The 22,117-nt window shown below is 59.4% G+C and overlaps 1 protein-coding gene across 5 annotated transcripts in view; it reads left to right on the forward strand.

The window, feature by feature from the left end:
* The window catches only part of RANBP10 (RAN binding protein 10), a 106,919-nt gene that overhangs the window by 81,135 nt on the left and 3,667 nt on the right, over positions 1-22,117 (forward strand). For 2 of the 5 annotated variants that reach the window (XM_075940527.2, XM_075940529.2), the window contains 9 exons: positions 3,684-3,706; positions 9,739-9,923; positions 14,118-14,230; positions 16,974-17,082; positions 18,221-18,369; positions 19,700-19,895; positions 20,598-20,722; positions 21,612-21,757; positions 21,986-22,097. In XM_075940527.2, the coding sequence (XP_075796642.1) occupies positions 3,684-3,706; positions 9,739-9,923; positions 14,118-14,230; positions 16,974-17,082; positions 18,221-18,369; positions 19,700-19,895; positions 20,598-20,722; positions 21,612-21,757; positions 21,986-22,097 (1,158 nt within the window). Of the gene's footprint in view, positions 1-2,731; positions 2,822-3,683; positions 3,707-9,738; positions 9,924-14,117; positions 14,231-16,973; positions 17,083-18,220; positions 18,370-19,699; positions 19,896-20,597; positions 20,723-21,611; positions 21,758-21,985; positions 22,098-22,117 lie in introns of those variants that run through there. The other 3 variants (XM_075940532.2, XM_075940528.2, XM_075940533.2) reach the window with 3 other exon arrangements.

The following is a 22,117-nucleotide window of genomic DNA, read 5'->3' on the forward strand; positions in this document are numbered from 1 at the left end:
GTGCCTACCTGCCAGTGACCTCCCCTCCTGACCGGAAGAGACTCGCTCTGCGGGTAGCTCAGTCTCTGCCCAGTTCAGTCCATGGGATCTTCGCTCAGACTGTCGGGGGGAGGGGGGCGGTGATGTCATTGGGCGCCGAACTGGCATGAGCCGTACTGTATGCAGGCCCCTGAGCAGTTGTCAGATGCTAATGACTTAGCCGCTACTGCCCTGGCTTGGATTTGAGCCACTGACTCTCAGGAGAGAAGCTTGGCATTCGCTTGCTGAGACGTCTGGTCCTGGGGTCCCCACCACCTTCCTAAAATTGCGTCAGTGCGAGCTCCATGCACTCGACTTGCTGCAGGGAGGTGGCACCGTGTTGCTGCTTACCCAGCGGAACAGTTCAGGGTTGCTTTCTGTTCATGGCCGTGTGGGGTCTGGCCTCTGTTGAGCACTTAGCTGGCTGTGTGAAGCAATGAAACTGAACGCAGCTCCCCACGCCCCTCCTCCCCATGCAGTAAGCAGCATGGCTGCATGGCCCAGGGAGTTGTATTGCGATGAGAAAATAGGATGTAGTTGAAGCAGCCTCGCCCCTAGTGCCCCTTGGATTAGTGTTCCCTTGTTTGGAATGGGCTGGAATGCCACTTTCAGCTGGGAAATCTGCTCTGTGTCCTGTCTTGGAGCGCACCACAAGCAGAGCGCTGGCTGCCTGTAGAAAACAGCAGCTGCAGGGCAACCCTGTGACTGTTTCCTCCTCTGTGGCCACCTGGATGCCAGGGGCTGCCGGCTTCCTGCACCTGCCCCCTGAGGAATGCCGGGGCAGAGCTGCAATTCCCGCTGAGCTGAAGCGACCTTCTCCCTGCTGCTGCAGAGCCTGGCTCGTTTCCTTTTGCTCTCGCTCCGCTGGCCAAAGAAAATCTGAGACTTGCCCGCGGTGCTGGAAGGGTGTTGGAGTGGGGAGGTGGGCAGACGAGATCAGGAGGGGGAAATCCTTATTAGAAATATATCCCCCGCCTGTTTGTTCCAGTGCGTTGTGCCCCTTGATCCGTATTTCTCTTGGCGTGTGATGGGGTTGCCTACTAGAAAGTAGCTCCAATTTGTGGGATGGTTAATTAACCTCCTGGCCCTATCAGTCGTTCACTGGTCACTGTGCCGGACTTTCTCAGCCCAGCGGCTCGTGCATCTGCCTCTCCAGGGGTTTCGGGCACTCCCTGAAACAAACGCGCCCACACAGTAGAGGGGGGGAGGGAATTCTCTCGGCAGACGGAGTTTGGGGTGTGAACAGGTGGCTCTGGGCAAAGTGGCATGGAAATCCGCCGTGCACCAAACTGTCTACAGTGCACATTGTTCTACGCCTGTTTCAAACTGGAGCGGCTCAGTGCACTGTAGCAGCGACCGCGCGGCCGGCTAGAGTGCTGAAGGTTCGCCCCTTCCCTTGCTGGACACTAAGATAGTTCACTGCGGGGCGACACAGAAATCACCCCTGTGTCCGAGAATCACTGAGCGCGCTTTTTTTTTCTTCTGGTCGCTAGGGCGCACGGCAGTCCCATGCCTGCGGAGAAGCCACAATGTGGTAATGAGCGCGTCAGGATCCCTGCATTGGTCATGGCCCCAGTGCCTTGCTTCACTGATCCGCTCTGTGCCCGCTGCCAGGCCTCTGTCACCTTGGCAGTGTCAGTCTCCTCTCTGTAACACCCGCCGCCCTGGGGCCTCTGTGCCTCGCCCTACGCCCAGACTGAGATGCAGCCGAGGCGGCGGGGGCTGCCGTGCGAGGCGTGCAGGAGCTGGTGGAGTGGCAGAGCAGAGGCGAGCACGCTCTGTAGATTGGAGGGCAGCAGGCAGATGGGGGAGGGGATCCATCCATGACCAGTCTCGTGGGGGCTGGTTGACTCCTGGAGGTTTGGTGGCGGGGCTGGGGGAAGAGCGTCCACGCGCCGCGGGGTGGCAGGCCGTGGGCTTGGAACCAGCCCTTCTTCCGGGTGCTGGGGGTGTCCTGCGAGTCTGAGCGCAGCGCGCGTTCTTGGAGAGAGACGACTGAGCCGCTGCTGCATGACCAGTCCCTGTCTCCTGTTGGAGCCTGGCTGTAGTTCTTAAACTCCTGACTCGAGACCATACAGCACAGCCAGCCAGCACGTCCCTGCAGCCTCCTTCGAGAGGGCTGCTTGCCCCGTAGCCCTCCTGCTTCTGGAAATGCCCTGTACACACTCTGTTCCCCACGGAGCCTGGTTTGGCGCTTGGGGATGGAAAATCCCACTTAAAATGTTGACAGGTTCAATGGAATGTTAAACACTTTGGGGAACCGGGTGGGAGAGCCAGCTGGGCTACCGGTTACTGGTAAGCATCACCTGGGATGGGTGATGCTTACTGGTTAACCAGTTACCTGTTCACATCCCTGTTTAGAGCCAGTGGCCAAATCAAAGAACTGGAAGGGACCTTGAGAGGCCATCGAGTCCAGTCCCCTGCCCTCCTGGCAAGACCAAGCACCGTCCAGACCATCCCTGACAGGTGTGTGTCCAACCTGCTCTTCAATATCTCCAGGGATGGAGACTCCACAATCCCCCTAGGCAGTTCGTTCCAGTGCCTAATAGTCTTCTCACCCCTGCTTTGGAAAATACAAGAAACCTTTGCTTCTATGTAACGTGGGCCTCTTTTCTGACTTGCCAGATAGAGACCCTGTAAATCCCTTCACTTCTGTTATATTGGAAGTGCGAGGTGCTTGTGGCTCCTCTGTATTTGGGCCTGGTGCTGTTGGAAGCCTGTGTCCAGTTCTGGTGTCCGCAGACAAGCAGGCGGGTGGTACGTTGGAGAGGGGCCAGAGAAGAGCCACAGGGATGAGTCAAGGGTGAGCAAACCTCCGTGCTATGATCAACGTAAGGCGCGCAACCTGTTTGGTTTAACAGAGGAGGGAGGAGGAGGAGGTGGTTACGGGTGACTTGCTCAGTCTATAGGTACTTTCATGGGTAACAACAGCAGGCTCTTCAGTCTAGCAGAGAAAGATCTAACACCCTCCAGTGGCTGGCAGCGGAAGCCAGGCAGGTTCAGACTGGGAATGAGGCGTGTGTTTGTAGGGGTGAGCGTAATTAACCGCTGGAACAGCTTAGCAAGGGCTGGGGGGATTCTCCTTTGCTGCCCATATTTAAATCCCGCCCGGATGATGGTCTGGAAGCTCTGCTCTGGGAATTACCTTGGGGCAGGTCTCGCTTGGCTCACAGGAGGCTCCGAACGCGGAGTGGAAGCCAAGCACTGCTGCAGATCTGCAAATGGTTTCCAGCACCAGCCCTGTCTTAGTGCAAGGCCCCGTCCCTGGGCGCTGTACCGGGCGTTGAGTGCTCGGCTCCCCCAGGCCAGACCGCAGCAATATGAAAGCACCACCGTTCCCAAAGCAAAAATGTGTCTCGAAGGGAAACTTTACCCGGCGGCTTCAGAGCGGAGTCCTGCCGTGACGCGGGGGAGAAGCAAAGGAAAAAGGGGCTGCTTTTGCAAAGTTATTGCATTGACACGGGTGGGAGTGAGTGTCCGAGGACACGAACTCCTACCCGAACCGTAGCCCAAGATAGAGGGAGATGGAGACACTTTGTTCAATAACAGGGCTAAGTCCAGGCCAGAGCTGAGATGAACGGAAATGTCAGTTTGCGGCATGTCGAGCCTGTAGGCACGTGGGGGAAAATCCTTTGTCTTTAATTCTAATATTTTTCCCCCCACAGGTATAGCCTTTACAGACCTCCCTGTAAGTACCACTATTTTCAGTATTTTAACCAGGGATGCAAATTGAAGGGAGGGGGACTAGTCCCTGGGAGGGGAGGGGGTTGTCTCTTGTGTAATGCCCCGTCCCAGGGTCGCACGTGCTCCTAACGATGTGTGTTCCCCGCCTGGCTCCGTGTACTGGGACGAGAGTTCCCCCTTCTATGAGAACGCCCTGTCTCCTCACCGCAGGGACGGGGTGGGGAAGAAGGACCTCACAAGGTCCCCTCGTAGGAGAGTTACCTTGCCTGGGACTGCAGTGTGAATTCCTGCTCTAGTGCAGTGTCTGGGGCCTTGTCCGCAGGGATCACTGTGCGGTGTTTGTTCGGCGTCACCACTTTTAAACTCCCCTCTGAATACTCCAGCAAAGGCTCGTAACCTTGCCGCAGCAGCGATAAGGGAACGAGAATTTCAGATGTTCCTTTGTAGGGAGGTCCCCTCTCCTCGCTCTGTGCTCGTCCCAGCTCCGCCAGCTGTCGGCAAGCCCTGCCCACGCCCTCTGTAACCAGCCAGAGGCAGCGGGAAGATGCCCCAAACTTCCACGCTCTTGGGTCTGAGAGTCCCGTCTTGGTTCTGCCAGCCTGCAATGTGCCAGCTGCTCTCAAAGGAAGAGTTTCCGCATGGCGCTGGCCTTGGCTGCGCTGGAGACGGGAGCCGTAGCTGGGGGACTGTTAAGAACACGGCAGTACGTCGCAGCCATCACCAGGGAGTCTGAACTGTAGCGGGCGCGTCAGAATTGTCTGCTCGGTCCGTGAGCACACTGGCTCTAATAGAACCTTCCTGCCCTGGCACCAAGACGTCTGTGGTGCTGCCCCATCTCTTCCGGGAAGCCGATGGCCAGGACAGGCCCTGGGGGGAAGCAGGATTTATGGGGGGGGCGCTCTTAGGGCTGGTCCTTGGGAATCTCACACCCGTGGTGGCAGCAGGCTGCTGCTTGAAGTTTGCCCTTGGGAGGTGGTTTTCGATCTGCTGACTGGTGGCTTGTCCCGACCTTCTCCTGGCCCTCCATCTCCTCGACCTCACAGTCCAGCCTCCTGTTCCCATCCCCAGTTCCTGCCCCCCAAATCACCTTTCCTTCATTCCCACCCCTTGCTCCTGTTTACTAGGCACTTCCTATGGTCCCCTCCCCCAGCCCTCCCCACAGGAAACCAAATAGAGGTAACAGGCTGGCTGAGCCCTCTGCTGCTGCTTGACCCCTTCCACCCATTGCCTGTTGGGTCTGTCTAGACAGGGCCCTCATTAAGGGCATAGACGCGTCTTCTTCTGTTCCCCCACAGAGTTCAGCAGGACAGGTCTCTGCTCCTGACAGGCACCTTTGGGTTGCTCAGCAGCATTAATACAGAGCAAGGCACCCTCGGGGGATGGTAGCACATCTCGGACATCTCAATGCTCAGCACCAGCACAGCTCCCCAGTGCTCCCGACAGAGGGACGGGTCGGGTTTCTGCATCAGTAGCAAGGGAGACTTGCCCAGCTTGGCAGATGCTCAGTGTGCCTTGCGTATAATCAATGTTAAACATTATCCGCATTCATCCCCTCCTTTGCCAGGGCCGTGAAAACTGTGCCCTAGAAGTTTTCCTGCAAAAGGGAGTGGAAGTATGAAGATGAATAGGCAGCAGGTTTAAAACAAACCAAAGGACGTTTTTCTTCACGCAGCGCACAGTTTATCAGTGGAACTCCTTGTCAGAGGATGTAGTGAAGGCCAGGACTTTAACAGGGTTCAAAAAAGAGCTAGACAGATTCATGGAGGTTAGGCCCATCAATGGCTGTTAGCCACGATGGGTAGGAATGGGGCCCCTGGCCTCTGTTTATCTGGGAATTGGATGACAGGGGAGGGATCACGTGGTGATTCCCTGTTGTGTTCCCTCCCTCTGGGGCCCCGGCATTGGCCACTGTCGGCAGCCAGGACACTGGGCCGGATGGACCTTTGGTCTGACCCAGCCTGGCCGTTCTTTGTTCTTCTCTTCAGAAATCTTAGACCTTAGTGAGCCTCGTAGGGTCCACGGGTCTCAGACCTTACCAGGGCTTGTCCCGATCCCTTGAAATGGGGTTTCTCTTTTGCGTATGCACATCCTGGTCTGATGGTCCTCTTGGGCCCTGGGTGTCAAAGCTCCCCCTGCCCGTTCGGCTTGAGGCAAACGTTCTAGAGAACACCCACGAGAGAGACAGGCAGCGATTCCTGGAGCTGTAGGGGTGACTGACTTCAGTAGCTTACGCCAGGCATTTCAATTGGTTCTTCAGCACGTTAGTTACCTGTCTGGAAACAGTTTCCTTGCAGAGTTCAAAATCAGCTGGTTTTTCTTTATTGGTCCCAGTGGGCCTTGGATACACAGTCGGCGCTGCTTGTGTGCGTGCCTGGTTTTCCAGTCTCAAGAAGTATAAATGGTCTCAAAGTGCTTGTTATCCCTGCTAAGCTAGCCAGAGACACATTCATCCACGGGAACGGCTCTTTACAAAGCCTCTTCAGCTTGGTTGAGAGGTTTGCACTGGTTTAACTGAATCCATTTGAAACCTGTGCAGCTGTCTCACGGCTCCAGGCCTCTGCAAAGGCAGACAGCCTCGCCTTTCTGGAAAGACCTTCGTAAATATCCGAGAGAAAGCAGAAAAGCCCCACCCGTTTTTCAGGGGATGGGTGTTTCAGTCAATGCTGTTGAGAGAGGGCTTTATTCGGAAGTGTTTCGGTCAAGGCTGGATGCCTTTCGAAATGGGATGCTCTGGGGGTGGTTTGGGGGAAGTTCTGTGGGCTGTTAACACAGGTGAGCAAGGTTGGTTCCTTCTGACCTCGGGATTCTTTAAAAAATGTTGTCAGTGTAAAAAATTCATCTCGCCAGGGCCCCTTTACCATCTGCCCCCGGTGATGCCGACGCCCTGGTGAGAGGTGGGGCAGCCCGTTGTACAAATGGGGTCCGAAAAGTGCAGATCAGCTCTGCCAAGTGATCATGGCACCTCGCCCAGGAAACCTGTTCTCTGTGTTCCCGGTCCTGTCTGCCCGTGCATTGACTCCCATTGCCTGGGGAGAGCCAGCATGTTTCCAGTGGGTGTGACCCAAGCTGCCCCCCAGGGAAGATGAGGCTGGGCTAGGAACAGGCAGGGCACGGGGGGCGTGGAGAAGAGGAGGTAGGCTGGGGGGTGCAGGGGTGTGGCGTGAGGGAGGGAAATACAACTGTAGTGAACGTACAAGTGGAGGCAAGAGGTAGGTGGGAAAAGGAGACTGGGGGGCACATTGAGGGGCAAGAGAAGGGAGGGAGGTGGGTTGGTTGCTCCCTACACCCCGGGGGATTGAGAGCGAAGCTGACGATGGCTCTGATCGGCGGCGAGGAAGGCTGGTTTGTGTGCAGGCGGCTGCGTGGTGACTCTGTGCTGACGGCTTTCAAAGGACCTAGCAGCTTCTGCTGAGGGTGACGTGCCCCGAAGGACATCCCCCTTGCTAGGTGTCGTGATTTTGGGGGGCCTGACTTGTGCCTTTGAGAGGCCTCAGTCTGGCGACACCCCGGCTGGAGGCCCTGTGCGTAGCATGACAAGATGATACAGTCTCTTGCAGGGGGCTTTTCCTCAGTGCCTTATTTCTCAGTGCACAAGCGGAGCAGCCGGAGAAGCCACTCAGCGGGGTGAGCCACACCCAAGCTACCCCCCAGAGGCTCCTGCGATTGAGGAGATGCCGAGTCCGTAATGCAGCCGCTTGGTTTCCCCCTCTCCTTTCCCAGCCTGGCAGGGCGGAGGAGAGAAAACACGCACGGAGCAGCCTCTTCCACTCGCCGCTTGGGCATTTCAGACCCCGGTGGCAGCCGTTCCCGTCTCAGCCGGCCGAGCAGCAGCTCAACGCCGAAAAGCATCATGCAGCGCCCTGGACTTGGCCTGCCGGCTTTGCCGGGGGTCTGGGGGAAGAGAGAAGTCGCATGCTCTCGTCTGCACAGCCCCCCCCATTGCTTTGCAAGCCCCCAAGCAGCGGGGAAGGGCTCAGAGGAGCGCTCGTTCCACTGAGATGGCTTAGCTGTGGGGTGACACTGGAGCCCTCAGACTGCTTGGGCCAGATCGCTGGCCGTGCTCTCAGAGGGGTCTCACCAGGGCCGCCTCCTGTTGGTCTGTTGCCTTTTAGTGGCAGCTGGACAGCAACCCCATTAGGAAGTGAACGAATGTACCCAAGCTGGTGATCTGGTTCTGCCCCGCTCCGGCCTTGTCTACACTGGGAGATGATTTCCAGTTTACTGAGTTCGACTTCTGGGCCCCCAGTTCTACAGATGCGAATTTCCAGGTCCTCTCTCTGGGGAAGCATCGAATGCAATCGGAGGGGACACACTCCCTCGGACTCAGAGCCCCAGGAAGCTCACCAGGGAGCTGCAGGAGACCTCCCAGAGGCCAAGTAGTTGGAGTGAGCGGCACCGGAGCGTCCCCCCTCGTGTTATCCCGGACGGACGCGGCCGGGAATAACGTTACTCCTCGTGCCAAGCAGGGCTGCAGCGTTGGAATTCCGGAACAGCAGGCCTGGGAGTGTGGACACGTGGCTTACAAATTTGACCGTGGGGGATTATTTCAGTCTAAGGTCCTAGGGTAGGCCAGGTCTCTGTGGCTTGGAGATTTCGGGAGCCGAGAAGTGGCAAAGAAGCCATGCGGCCCCGGCTCTGGAATTCCACTGCGCCTTTATTTCTAGAACTCCCACTAGCGCTACCATGGGAGATGGCGTCGCTGGCTTCAGCGTAGGCTCCCCCAGGGGCAGGTTGGAAGGGCCTGCTTGGCTCTTATCCAGTGTCATGTGTCAGAAGAGAGGCCATCTCTGCGGTGAACGCCTCTGGCTGTCCCGAGTCCCTGAGCTGCGCTTCTCCGGTAGCTCTCGGGCAGGCCGTCCAGTCGGTCCCTTTGGACCCTGGGCCAACTTGACTCCTTGTTTTCCCGAGACGGGGCCCTCGTGTGAGCGGTGAGCGACAAAGAACAGGGAGACATTGACGCAGTCGGTGGTTCCCAAACCGTGGGCCTCGGATCACTGCTCGGGACGGACGGTAGAGTGGTCGCATGGTGCCGCCTCTGCCCCTGGTTTGCCGTGGCAGTATCATGCTGGCTCCTACCGTCCCGCGTAGGCGATGGCTGCAGCTGCCGCGGGGATATGAACAGGAGGAGCGGCCAGGAGACGCGCTGGGATGTGGTCCCCAAGATGAAATGTTGGCGAGGCCTTGGCCTGCGTGTGGTCTCCCTTCACTGGTTCCCAGGCCATGGAGGCGGGTACCCCGCTGCACTGTTCCCAAGGGGCAGCAGTGGGATGGGGCTAACTTCAGGGGTATCCATTTGCTTGTACTTGTTCAGGGATACCTCTCCCCGAACTTGGGCCGTGTCATCTCAACCCTGCCGAGGCTGAATCACATGTGGGTGGGGGTTTGGTGAGACTGACACGTTGGTACCATTGCTCGGCAATGACATCGGATCTGGGCTGGTTTGCTGAGCTAACGAGAGGGCCCTGTTACGACCAAACCGGCTGTGCTGGGCGAGGATGGTGGTGGGGTTGGTTGTGTGCTGGAAGGGGGTCCTACATCCGTCCCCTCTTGCCCGGAGAACCCAGCTGTGTGATAGCAGCCCTCTGTCAGGGTGTGGGGGAAGGAAGGTGAAAGGGTTCCCTAGACTGGAGAGTCTCTCTGGGTCAGCCATCGAGCTGAGTCAGTTGTGGTAAAGGGGAGACCTTGCTCAAGACGCTGGCAGGGGCCGTCCGTCTGCTGTCCCCTTGCGCTCGCTTGTCTGTCTGTGTGTGCCTGTCCTGGCCCCGCACTGCGGTAGAAATCACACCGCCCTTTGGGAAGGCAGCCCCGTGCGCTGATTTCGCGTCACCCCTTTCGGCGCAGCAGAAACCGGGCTCGTGAAGCTGTCGCCAGCCTAGAGAAGCCCCGGTTGCCTCTAATCACAGGCCGTGGCTTTAAAAATTAGTCTCCCTGCCCCTGCAGCCCATCGCTGCGGGCCAGGGACGGATCCCCACGCCCCTCGCAGCGCCCCTGGGCAGGGCTGGGAAGCGTTCATGTGGGTTTCTTTCTCTTTTGCAGACCAACCTCTATCCCACGGTGGGGCTGCAGACGCCTGGCGAGATCGTCGATGCCAACTTCGGGCAGCAGCCGTTCGTCTTCGACATCGAGGACTACATGAGGGAGTGGCGAGCCAAGATCCAGGGCACCATCAAGCGCTTTCCCATCGGAGACAGACTAGGCGAGTGGCAAGCGATGCTGCAGAAGTAAGTCTCTGCCGCGGGCGGGCGGTCCTTTCTTCCGCGCCTCTGGGCTTTGGAGCAGCCACTGTCCGGCAGATGCTGCAGAATGGACAACGGTGACGTGAAATCTGCACGCTCCTTGGTGCTGCACGCCAGGGAGGCCCGCCTTTCCGTTAGAGACTGGCTCTGAAACCCGCCAGGCGTTCTGCGGGCGAGCCAGCCATAACCTGCTCTGTCATTCCTGCCCCTTTCTGGGCCACGCTTGCAGAAACCTCCCAGATGAAACCCTTTTCCACTCAGATCTTTGGGGTGAGGGGATTAAGGGGCTGGTGTAATACAGCTGATGGCTTTGGCCATGCTTCACGCTGAAATCTGCGTAGCTTCAGCACTCCACGGGGTGGAAAATGCAGAGCCCTGAGTGTCGTAACCCGGCCTGTCCCACCTCCAGGGCAGGCACTGTCAGGTCTAGCTGTGGGCTGTGCCAAAACGTGGCCCTTGCTGGATGTTGGCTATTGCCTGGCGGACGCGTCACTGCCTGTTAGGAAGGCTGGGCTCCTCCAAGGACAGAGAACTTCTGTCGTCATAGGCTCCGGGGGTGCCACGGGACAGGGCCAGCATCGCTCCGCCCTCTGGAGACCCGACCTGGAGGGAAGGCATGGAGTCCACGCCAGCTACGCACTCGGAGCTGAACTGGGGCCAAACTCCCCTGGCGGCAGCCAGCCCTCCCCAGTCAGGTGCAGGCTCGTTCCCAAGTGCACAGTGCAGGCTGGACCCTCGTTTGCTGTGTAATTGGGCTCCAAAGACTCAGCCGCCGTTTCTTAAAACCAGCCTCTGGTCTGTCGGGCTCTGAAATGAGCCTCCCGGCAGTAACTCGGGGCTGCCGGCGTCTGCAGACGGTTGGAACCTAATGACACTTGGCTGCTGGTCAGTTGGGCGAAGCATCAGGCTGCTGTGCTCGTCGAAGCGCTGAGTCACAGACTTGGGGCGTCGGGATCCTGGGAGGGGCTGTTGGTAGAGGATGCGACGTTAGCTCCATTCCCAGGGAGGGCAGGAGGAGACCCTTGCCAAAGGACATGGTGAAGACCAGGGTTCAGAACAGAGCTAGATGAACTCATGGCGGATAAGGTCCGTCAGTGGCCGTTAGCCAGGCTGGGCGGGGGAGGGGCGTCCCTAGCCTTGTCAGAAGCTGGAAATGTGGGACGGGAGGGATCACGTGATTCCCTGCTCTGTTCATGCCCTCCAGGGCAGCTGGCATGGGTCACTGTCGGAGGACAGGACACTGAGCTGGATGGGTCTTTGGGCTGACCCTGTTCTTAGGAGGCAGTTTCAGGATGGGGACGAAGTGGCCTCTGCTGCTTCTGGGGGGCTGGGAGCCCAGGCAGCCCCTCCTGTTTTCTCACAGGCTCCAAATTGCTCCCCATCTGGGGAGTCTGCACGTCCCATTTTCCCCAGGACAGCGAGCTTGGGACAGTTACGTGCTGCCAATGCAAAATCTGTGGCCCCTTGGAAAACGGTGAAAGGAGAACGGCATTGAATGTCGCAACAGAGATCCCAGGAGCTCCTGCTCTGGTTCGGAGCAGGCCGTGGGCAGGAGGGCCGGGCGCGGGGAAGAAGAGGTCCCGGGGGCAGTGACACGTGCGGGTGGGGTACTTCGGGTTTGAGGTGCCACGCTGGCCACGGCGCATCGTCAGCCCTCTCAGCAGGGGGCAGGGCACTTTGCGGAGGCTTTTCTCCAGGCTCCTTCCTGTCCAGGAATGGAGGATCTGGAGTCCTGAGCTCTGGCCGCACAACCAGCTCCCCCCTCCTAGAAACCCAAAACCTCCTCTGTGGAGAGGGCTGAGCAGGGATCAGCCAGAGCAATGGAGGGTCAGGCCGTGGCTGTGCTGAGCGCGCTCTGGAATAGGGCCGTAAAAAACGTGTACAACTATTAACCATGTGACCGATGAAAATTGAAATCAGTTACACAGTTAAACGGGCTCCACAGGACCGTGGCCTGCAAGCTGCTCCCTTCACTGACTCCCAGCCCCTGCGGGCTGCGTTAACTTTACGCGGTTAAACTTTTCCATCCCTACGGAGGAATAGAGGCGTTCCGTGCCGGTGCTCGCTCCCTCTTTGAACACACTGGCCAAGCAGTGCTTTGCCCCAGTGCAGGAAAAACACACACACGTCCCCCCCCCAGCACAACAAACCACAGCAGTAAATGCCCCAGCTGGGTCTGCACTTGGGACTCGGCCAGGGATCACACCTCCTGGCAGCCAGCCACAGGACCTCCCATCCACAGAGCCCATAGACATGCTGTTGGTTCTGCGAGCAGCCCGGCAAAACGAGCCAAGAGGATGTGGTCGGTTCTCCAGGAACTGACCAGAAATGCAGGTGTCCTCCAGAGCTGACCCCATGTGTCCATACCCCTCCACCCCGCATGCCCTGACCTCCCAGGTGGTACGGCTGGAGATGCTGTGACCAGGGGAATTAACCGGATTGGCCACGTACCACAGAGTGCGATTGGAGGGGGGGAGTTCTCCATCGGTAAGTGACACCTCCCCCCTCCCACCCCACATGCCAGTTTTCAGTAGAGTGGCTGATTCGGGGATGCAGCCACCAGCAAGGGCTGAGAAATCCGTCCTCCTGGATGTTGCTCTGGTCCCTGGGGTCCATGCTGACTGGTTGTCGCCACTGCCCCGGAGACTCTGAAAGAGCCTGAAATGGAGCAGAGCAGGGCTGGCTGGGGGGTGGGGGGTAGGATCCCCCTGGGGAATGCTGGAGCACCTGAACTGTGCCTGAGGACCCGATGGCATCTGGCCAGAAAGCAGAGGTAGAAGATGGCAGTGAAAGGAAGCCCAGAAGAGCCCCCTGCACTCCAGCTGTACCTGGTGTGTGAGCGGCTTTATGGGAGTTCTGTGTCTACAAGGCCATCGGCTTGAGCAAGAGTTCTGCTTTTGATTTGGCCTTGGGCACATTCACCGATCTGGCACCATGGACAAGCCCCGGGCTAGCTTGGAGCTCTCTTGCCTTCCCAAGGCACACGAAAGCCGCCTGCCGGCCCGGGCAGCAGTCGTCTGTTTGGATACCATGGGACGCCAAACGTCTCAGACTTCGGGAGCCGCGTGGCGCTCAGCCAGCCAACCCAGAGCGTCCTGTGGTGGGACATGCTCAAGGCATCTAACCCGTGTGTCAGTGCTGGGAATAAACTCCACAGCAGCAGGGCGCTGCACTGGCCAGTGACGGGGTGGCGGCTGAAAGGGTGTGTTGCCGAGGACCAAAATGTAGCAAGGGGAAGCTCCAATTTCACGTAACAGTGCAGTGCATGAAACTCCAGCTACTGAATGTACCTGAACGCCAGCCCAGCGCTTCGCTCCCATCTGCCTGCTGCGTTCTGAGCATTTGAACCGCAGTCTGACTTGGCCGTCTGAATGAGATCCCTTTGCTGCTATGTCCCAGGTTACTGGAAGTCTGAGCTTTTATTCGTCCCGTCTGCACTACTGTCATTGAACACTGGGGCTCTGTGGCCAATTCAACAGACCGTTGTCTTGCGTGTTCCAAACTTCTGATCAGGCATCCCGTGACCAGCCTCTTGGACTGCTGTAAACCAGATTTGAGGCCCGTAAACTCCCTTACCTTCTGACTTGACCATGAGATACTCAGACATGCGTAGGCTGCACACTGGACTCCAAAAGTTTGGCATGAAACAATCCCCGCTTCCGCCGTAGCAGCAGGACTCTGCAAGCTGTTCAGACATTTTTAGAACTGCCTACTGCCATTTGTTTCCCATGTGGCTGTGTCTTTATACTGCCAGGAAAAGCTGTCGCAAAGAGTCGGGATCCAAGCGATTGGCTGTTGGAAGAGCTATTAAAAAGAGACCAAAGTTCTTTGGGTTGTGGTCTGCCCCCCTCCCCCCGTTTGGGCAGAGGAGATGGCAGAAAGCTGGCCAAGTCTGGCCCGGTCAATTCTGACTCAGATCAAATGCCAGCTGCTGTTGTGACAGCTGGGTCGAGATGAGTTTGGGGCCCTCCGTCAGTTCTCAGTGGAGAAGGGTTTCCTTTGCAATTGGCCCTGATTGGCCCCCAGGAATAGGACACCTGCTGTCCTTCCAGGCCTGAGTTGAGTAGTTTGCCCTGCGGCCGAAGCTGCAAGAGCACCCGGGTTGGTTCCCCCCTTGCTCCTTTGCTGTGGTTCTGTTTCAGTGCTGCCTGTCATCCTGTGCTTGTTCTTATTTCCTAGCATGGTGTCGTCCTACCTGGTTCATCATGGCTACTGCGCCACCGCCACTGCCTTTGCCAGAGTGACCGAAACCACCATCCAGGAAGAACAGACCTCCATAAAGAACAGGCAAAGTAAGACTCTGTAGAGGCCCTCCCTCCCCTCTCCAAGTGTCACCCCCCTCCTTCACCTCCTGGGCCCGGTCCCTGCCTGGCTGGGGCTGTCTTGCAGTTCTGGGACGATGTCACTGTCGGAGAATTGAATCCAAGGGTTCAGATGGGGGCCCAAATCCCCTCCCCAATCCTTTCCAGACACCCTTCTTAAGCAGCCAGCTTTGTTCGGGAACGCATTCCAGGGCAAAAACCTCCAGGATACTCAGGAAAAGTTTCTGCAACTGCCCAAACAAAAGGCAAGGTCTTTTGTAGGCCCTTCCATGGTAATTACCCCTTTTCCACTGACCACTTACAATCGCATGCATATACAGGTCATGCCCCTTTGCACCAAATTCCCTCCGATCATTATTTGTCCCCTCAGTCCCTTTGCAGGCCTTACAACAGGTTCAAACCAGTTTGACCTGTCCCCTCCTTTTGTATACCTGTGTCCAAGCACGTACCTCTTTACAAAGACCAGACTTAACATCCAGGTCACACAGAGGTCATACTGACAACAAATTAAGTTTATCCTTCATCACTGATTATCTCTGATGCAAGAGCTGATCTCCCCCAACGGTTGCACGGAGACCCCACTGGTTTCAGCTTTCAAGCCCCACTGGCCAGCAGTCTGGTGACCTCAGTTCTGAGGGCCAGGGGCTGTAGCGCCCTTACTGCCCTGGCTTGGGTTTCCTCTGAACCCCCTCACAAAGGCAATGGGATTGACCCGCATGGTCCAGGTTGGCTTGATTCACGTTTCCTGAAGGGCTTGTCAAATTCGGAGGTGGCTGAGTGGGGGGGAGGGGAATGCACCCCACCCCACACCTGTCTGCTCTGCCTGCTGTGTCCAGCTACTCTCATTCCCCTCTGTGTCCGGGCCACCAGCTTTCCCAGGCATCAGACGTGCTGCTTCGCTTTCCCTCGCACCAGTCTGCTTCTCTTGCTTGGGGTAAAATCCACGTGTGAAGGAAATCCTCCCGGAGTGGCTGAGGCATTGGAGAGCGCTCGAATGGGGTTTTTAGAATACCCCTGATTATTCTTGAGACAGAACCACGCAGCTCTGGGTCCAGTCTCGCATCTTTCTCCATCCTCTCCCGGCTGACGAGTTCCCCTTGCATCCCCCGGCACTCCGCTCATCTGTCCTCCTCTGCCGCATGTGCCTCCCTTCTCCTTGAGCCTCCACCTGGCTGCCAGGTTGCACCTAGGTCCAGTTCCTCTGGAGCTGTCTGCAACACACGTTCCAATGTGTGTTCCTGCTGAGAGCAGCCTAGGACAACCCACAGCCCCCGCCCGACTCTGCCAGGCTGCGGCTCTCTCCACACAGCTGATGCCAGGATTCTGGCTGTCCCATCGTCTGCTGCCAGCTCACAGCGGGAAGGGTTTGAAATAGCCAGCGCTCTGCCTGCTGCCTCTGTGATGGGAGGCGGCCGAGGCTGCGGGGCAGAAGAGTGCTTTGCTAGATCCCCAGGTGATGTCAGCACTATTAGTACATGGGGCTGTCTGAGGCGGGGGCCGCAGTCGTCCATGGGAAAGGAGACACACCGGGAAGAGCGGGAGAGGCGATGTCTCTGTGTCCCGGTGAAACTGAGGCAGATTCAAATGGGCTCTGAGAGTGCAGGCCCGGCGCGGGCTGGGAGGCAGAAATCGACTCAAAGGAGGAAAAGCATCCAAGGCGCAGAAAACCAGAGAGAGCTGGCAGACCAGGGAAGGAGGGGAGGACCGAAAAAACCTGGTTAGGAGGTGAACAGGGGACCGAGACGAGACTTTGAAGGGAAGCCTCTGCCGTTAGCTGGCTCGCAGGCTGCAGCTCCATCCGAGGGACGGTGACAGCGTTACTGTCTGTTTGGAAGCTGCGCAGGGGAGAGGGGATTGGGAGAAGCAGGAGTCGGGGCTCCCGGGTCTGTTGTCCGGACAGTTCCTCTCTGTGTAAAATGCAGTGGACACTTCCTGCCTCGGACGGGGCTTGTCTGCACCAGAACTTGGGGCCGGTGTGACTCACCTTCCCCCCCGCCCCGGCGTGGTGTCGGTTACGCCCACGTAGACAGCCCGGGGATGGTGGGAGCGCTTCTCCCGTCAGCATGGAGCATCGTCCGTGCCTGCCGTGCCCCAGCGCCCAGGCGCTCCGATTGTAGACGCGTCTCCAGGGTCGGCCACGCGCTCGGGAGGCCCCGCTGGTCGGGCAGCCTGGTTTTGTTCATGGCGCGTAGGGAAAGGCTGGGGGCGGCAGAGCCCTCTCCATGGGGAGTCCTGAGCGCCCGGGGCCTGGGATCCCAGGCAGCAGAGCAGCGCCGTCGGCACTAGTGACGGCTGACGTGGGGCCACCCTTGTGGTGCCGTAGTGCTCCTGCCTTGTATCCGCAACCATTCCGCACCGCTCCGCTCCTGGGGCCTGCACTGGGTCGAGCTGGCCGTCTGGGGTGCAGCCGGCTTGGGACCCCCACAGCCCAGGCCCTGATACCCCCAGCTGCCCAAAGAAGCCTGGGGTGAAGGTCCCATACCCCACCCCCGCATCAGGGAGCTACAGGCATGTCCCTGGCCCCTCCCCTGGGTTGCCGGTAACTCCTGATGTTTGAGGATCCACAGATCCCCTGCCTGTCCTCTCGGCACTCCTTTTGCCGCACAGATGGCGTGAGCCCAGGCCCTTTGAGGGGCCCCGTGGGTATCTGCCAGCACAGCACCTGCAGGGGCTAGGCGTTCCTTGGTGCCAACAGGTCTCCTCTTGCTTGCAGGAATACAGAAGCTAGTCCTAGCAGGCAGAGTGGGAGAGGCCATAGAAGCCACGCAGCAGCTCTACCCTGGCCTCCTAGAACACAACCCCAACCTGCTCTTCATGCTGAAGTGAGTATGCTCGGCCATCGAAAGCGGCTGCCTCGATTTCCCCCCCCCCCCATTGCCGTGCTGGGAACCCACATAGTTCTTGAGTCAGGTGGACAGAGGCTGCTCGGAGGAGCAAGGACCCTGTGAGCCAGGGGAGGGATGCGAGTGACCCTCGTTGCCTGAAGGTGGCACTGGATTGGCCTACCCCGCAGATCCCCCGCCAGGTAGAGAGGGGAGCCCTGCAACCATTTGGATTTCTGCCCTGGCGTATTCCCCCGGCCTTTGGCCTTCCCTGTCCAGCCAGTGGCTCAGGCACACCAGCCTGTCGAGAAGGGTGGCTGTGGGCATTCCTACAAAGCGGCTGGTGCGCAAAAAGGCAGGGCTAAGGCAGGGACCAAGGGAAAATGTGCGTGTTGGTGTGTCCCCCGCTCCTCTCACCTGGTACCTATGGCAAGTGGCCGGGACCTGTCAGCTCCTGGCAGGGCGGAGGGCAAAGCTGCGTCCAGCCTTTCTCTGCTGCTGAGCGCTTTTACCTTCCATTGGCTTCCCTTGGGCCGTGGCCCCAGCATGGCGGGGAGGCACCAAGTGTAGAGTAACCCTTCATTGCCGTGTAGGAATCCCCTTTCCACGGCACCGGGGATGCAAGGAGCATTAGCCGTTCGGTGCCATCTCGCGCCCTGCCCGGCGTAAGCTCTGCTGGGTCACATCCGGGCAGACAGTGAAGCAGTTGGTCTGAGCACCCAAAGCTCCCCTCTAGCATAGACACACCCCACCCCCCCGATCTCACTGCCTTCGGAGCCGGGGACACCGCCGTCCGCGGTCTCTGTTCCTTGGGCCGATCCAGTTGCGTGTCGCACCCGGCTAACCATGGGCTGGAGGGGAGAGCATCGGCGTCTGCTCCTGAAACGGCCTTGCTTCCTCCATCCTCAGGCAGGTCTCCGGGTTCGCTGGCGCCTGACCGTGGGCAGTGATCCCAGACCTCCCTCCCTGCTCCAGCGTGCCCGGTGTGAAGGCACGGGGAGACTTGAGAGGCTCCCGGCAGAGCGACGGCCCTTCCTAAGCTTTGCTCGATCCCTGTTGGTGGCCGAGAGCCCTAACGAGGAGACGTCTAACTCACGTCAGCCCCCCTCCCCTCGTGTCTCTGCCCTGTGTGATGCAGGTGCCGGCAGTTTGTGGAGATGGTGAACGGGACAGACAGCGAAGTGCGGTGTTTCAGTGCCCGCAGCCCCAAGTCCCAGGACAGTTACCCTGCCTCCCCCAGCCTGAGCCCCAGACACTGCTCGAGCAACTCGCACATCCACAGCACTGGTAAGTGCTCGTCTCGCCAGGCCGCGGGGCTGGGTCGCCTGGTCCGCTCCCTGCCGCTGTCTGTCTGGCGCGCTGTCCTTCCTCGCCGCAGCGGCAACGCCCGACCGTGCCCCTCGCTGGCAGGAATGGCAGGCTGTTGATTTTGAATCAGGCAGTTGACAGACGAGGTGGTACCTGGCGTTGGGCAGAAGTGGCTGTGTGGCGGATGACGGAGCATCCTTCCAAGGGACTGCCGCACCGTGCTACGTGGTTCAGTCTGTCTCGGGCTGAGCTAGTGAACCAAGGCCTGGCCCCCACAGCTAGTCCAGGAGAGAGAGCTGGTTTCCTACAGGCCTCCAAAGGCAGCGATGGGCAACCTGGGCTAGTGAGTGGGCCGCTTGAGTGGCCTTCTCCATCCCAGTGGCTGCAAGTGGGGTGTAACCAGGCCGGTCTCCCGGGACAGGGTAGTTCTGCTCACTGCACTTGCTCCTTTCATGGCCAAGTGAGGAGAATCAGCTGGGTCATTTTACGAGGTCAGTAAATTATAAACTCACCGACTCCCAGGCCTGGCAGAGCCCTCAGGAGTCATCGAGTCCAGCCCCCGCCCAAAACAGGACCAACCCCGACTCAGTCAGCCCAGCCAGGGCTTTGTCCAGCCGGCACTTAAACACCTCTAGGGATGGAGATTCCACCCCTCCCCAGGGAACCCAGCCCAGCGCTTCCCCCGCCTAGGGAAATCGTTTTTCCTAATATCCAACCTGGACCTCTCCCACTGCAACTTGAGCCCCATTGCTCCTTGTTCTGCCACCTGCCCCCACGGAGAACAGCCTCTCTCCAGCCTCTGTGGAACCTCCCTTTAGGAAGTTGAAGGCTGCTACCAAATACCCCCTCACTCTTCTCTTCTGCAGACTAAACAGACCCAAATCCCTCAGCCTCTCCTCGTAGGCCATGTGCTCCAGCCCCCTCATCATTTTGGTTGCCCTCCACTGGACCCTCTCCAATGCATCCACATCCTTTTTGTAGTGGGGGATCCAGAACTGGGCACAATACTCCAGATGTGGCCTTGCTCCTGGCAGCTGGGTGTGAAGCGGGCCGTGTCCCATTGGACCGTGGTTCGTCCTGTGAGCTGGAGTTTGCAGTCCATGGGAGGCCGGTGAAGCTCTTTTGGCTTTGATGCTGTGTCAAGCAGGGGGAGGCTTTGGGCCTCATTCTCGCCTGGGCTGGGCCCCCTAGATGTCATCCCCAGGTGTGCGAGAGGGATGAGCATTGAGAAAACAGACTCGTGAGCTGGCGGGGGCCTGCTCGGAGCGCCCAGGCCCTGCGCTCTGACTCCTCTCCGCTTGGCTTTCAGGGGCAGACAGCCCAAGCTGCAGCAACGGAGTCACCTCCACGAGAAGCAAACAGAGCCACAGTAAATACCCAGCGCTGACGTCCTCGTCCTCCTCCTCCTCCTCCTCCTCCCCTTCGTCTGCGAACTACTCGGAGTCCAATTCAACAGACTCCACCAAATCCCAGCAGCACAGCAGCACCAGTAACCAGGAGACCAGGTATTCCTGGGGGCCTTTCCCGCACCTGGCCAGCAGGGGGCTTCGCCTGCGCGCTGGGCACCTCCGTCGCCGCTGAGCAGCCGTGGGAGGCCTCCTTCCGCCCTCTCTCTCCCGCCCACCCCAGGGCTGCACTGCTGCCGCCGTGGGCAGTGGGTGAGAGACGAGGGAGAGCGTTCCCTTCCCAAAACTGCCTGCCCTGCTCGGGGGCCGCGGAGGGACTGGCCAGTGCTTGGCTGGGGCATGGCCTTCAGGGGAGGGGCGTGGCATTGGGCAGAAGGGGCGTGGCTTCAGCCTGCATTCCCCAGGTGGGCGCCCCCCCGTTCTGCGGGGAGGAGGGGCAGCCCAAACAGTGGTACCTTTGGGGCGGACGTCCTGCCCTGGTGCTGCTGCGACTATCCCAGCGGCTGGTTGAAAAGGCAGCAGCGCGGGGTAGCAGGGGGCTCCGCGGGAGTGGGGCTATAGAACGGCCGAGTAACCGATAAGGACTCGTGAGGTTACGCGACTGTTCGGTTAACGGATATTTAACGTCCTCGGGAGCCTGGTTATCGCGCGAGGCCCTCGCTGTGCTGGACCTGGCTTGGCCCTGCTGGAGAGGTTCTTTTCTTGTCTCCTGTGGGCTGGTCGGCCCTCGGGCTGCCTTCCTCCTGCAGGACTCTCCCTTTCGGCCTTGTCTGAGCCCTTTGCTTCCCTCCTGCGCTCCAGTGACAGCGAGATGGAGATGGAGGCTGAGCATTACCCCAACGGCGTCCTGGAGAACTCCTCCACCCGGATCATGAACGGCACCTACAAGCAGGAGGAGATCCTCCAGACGGACGAGTCCAGCATGGGTAGGGCTCTGGGAGCAGGACCGCTCCTCTCCCTCACAGAAAGTTGCGGGGGGAGCTGCCTCTGGGACTGGACCAGGGCCGGGCGTTGCCCTGGGAGACGGTTCCCTCGCCCGCCTTGTGGGCACGTCTCCGATACAGACAGGGAATTGAGGTACCCGTGACCTCTCTTTGGAGCCAGGTACTAAGTGTGGGGACATGCCCACTGGCTCGCTACGCAGGGCAGAGCCCCTTACAGGGGTGCCAAATAAAAAGGCCAGTGTTGCTGGGGGGGTGGGCTTCAGTGTGCTCGGGGCTGGGGGGGTCAAGGTGGGACGAGGGGTTGGGCTCAGGCTTGAGTAGGTGGCTCCCTGCTGAGGGGGATAAAGAGAGGCTGCTCTCTACTGGCTGTAGCAGCTTGGGGCTGGCCAAGGGGTTACCCCCTCTCCTTGCCCCACTGGCCGTGGCAGCTTCGGGGCTCGGGGGGAGAGCCCTCCCCTCGCTGCAGCGCTGCGCCCCAGTGCGGGGGGGCCATGTGCCCTCTCAGTGTAGGGGGAGCTTACGAGCCCACCACCCCACAGAACGCCGCCACCCTGGCGTGGAAACGGCAGCCAGGGGTCCCAGAGGGGGATGGCTTTTGGGGAGCCCTTAACAGTTCCGGGGGGGCTTGTCGGTGCGTCCCCTGCCCCGGCTGCATTTCCTCATGTAGCGTGGCCGTGGTAACACAGCACAGCCGCCGGGCAGACCTGTGGGACTTGCTCCTCCGACTTACTTAGCCGTTAACCCTCCCTCCACCATCCAGTGCAGGGCCGGGGCTGCGGGGAAGGGCTTGGTGGCTCTGCAGCAGGCCGGGCCCTGGGAGTTGCCTGCCCGCGGGGTGGTCATGTCTCTTCCCCTCCGGCCTTTTCCCCAGAAGACGGCTGCCCCCAGAGGCAGCTCTGCGGCGGGACCCACGCGGCCACGGAGCGAATGATCCAGTTTGGCCGGGAGCTGCAGGCGCTGAGCGAGCAGCTGTGCCGGGAGTACGGCAAGAACACGACGCACAAGAAGATGCTGCAGGTGAGGTTGCCCGGCTGGAGCTGGCAGTGGCGCTTCATGCGCCGGGGGCTGTGGGGGCGGCGCTGGACTCAGTACTGGGGGGCACCGGCGGTTACCTCGCAGGCCGATCCCGTCCACACTCGTGGGGTGGGAGGGTCTCTGCTTCTGACAGGCCCTGGTTGCTTCTCCGTCCCCCCGTGTTCTGCATTGCCGCTTGCCTTACTGCCCGGCGCTCTCCTCCCTCCCCAGGACGCCTTCAGCTTGCTGGCCTACTCGGACCCCTGGAACTGCCCCGTGGGGCAGCAGCTGGATCCAATCCAGAGGGAGCCTGTCTGCGCTGCTCTCAATAGTGCTATCTTGGGTAAGGCAGGGCCACGACAC

The sequence above is a fragment of the Pelodiscus sinensis genome, chromosome 12, assembly GCF_052426305.1.
Source record: "Pelodiscus sinensis isolate ZL-2025 chromosome 12, ASM5242630v1, whole genome shotgun sequence".
Lineage (NCBI taxonomy): Eukaryota > Metazoa > Chordata > Testudines > Trionychidae > Pelodiscus > Pelodiscus sinensis.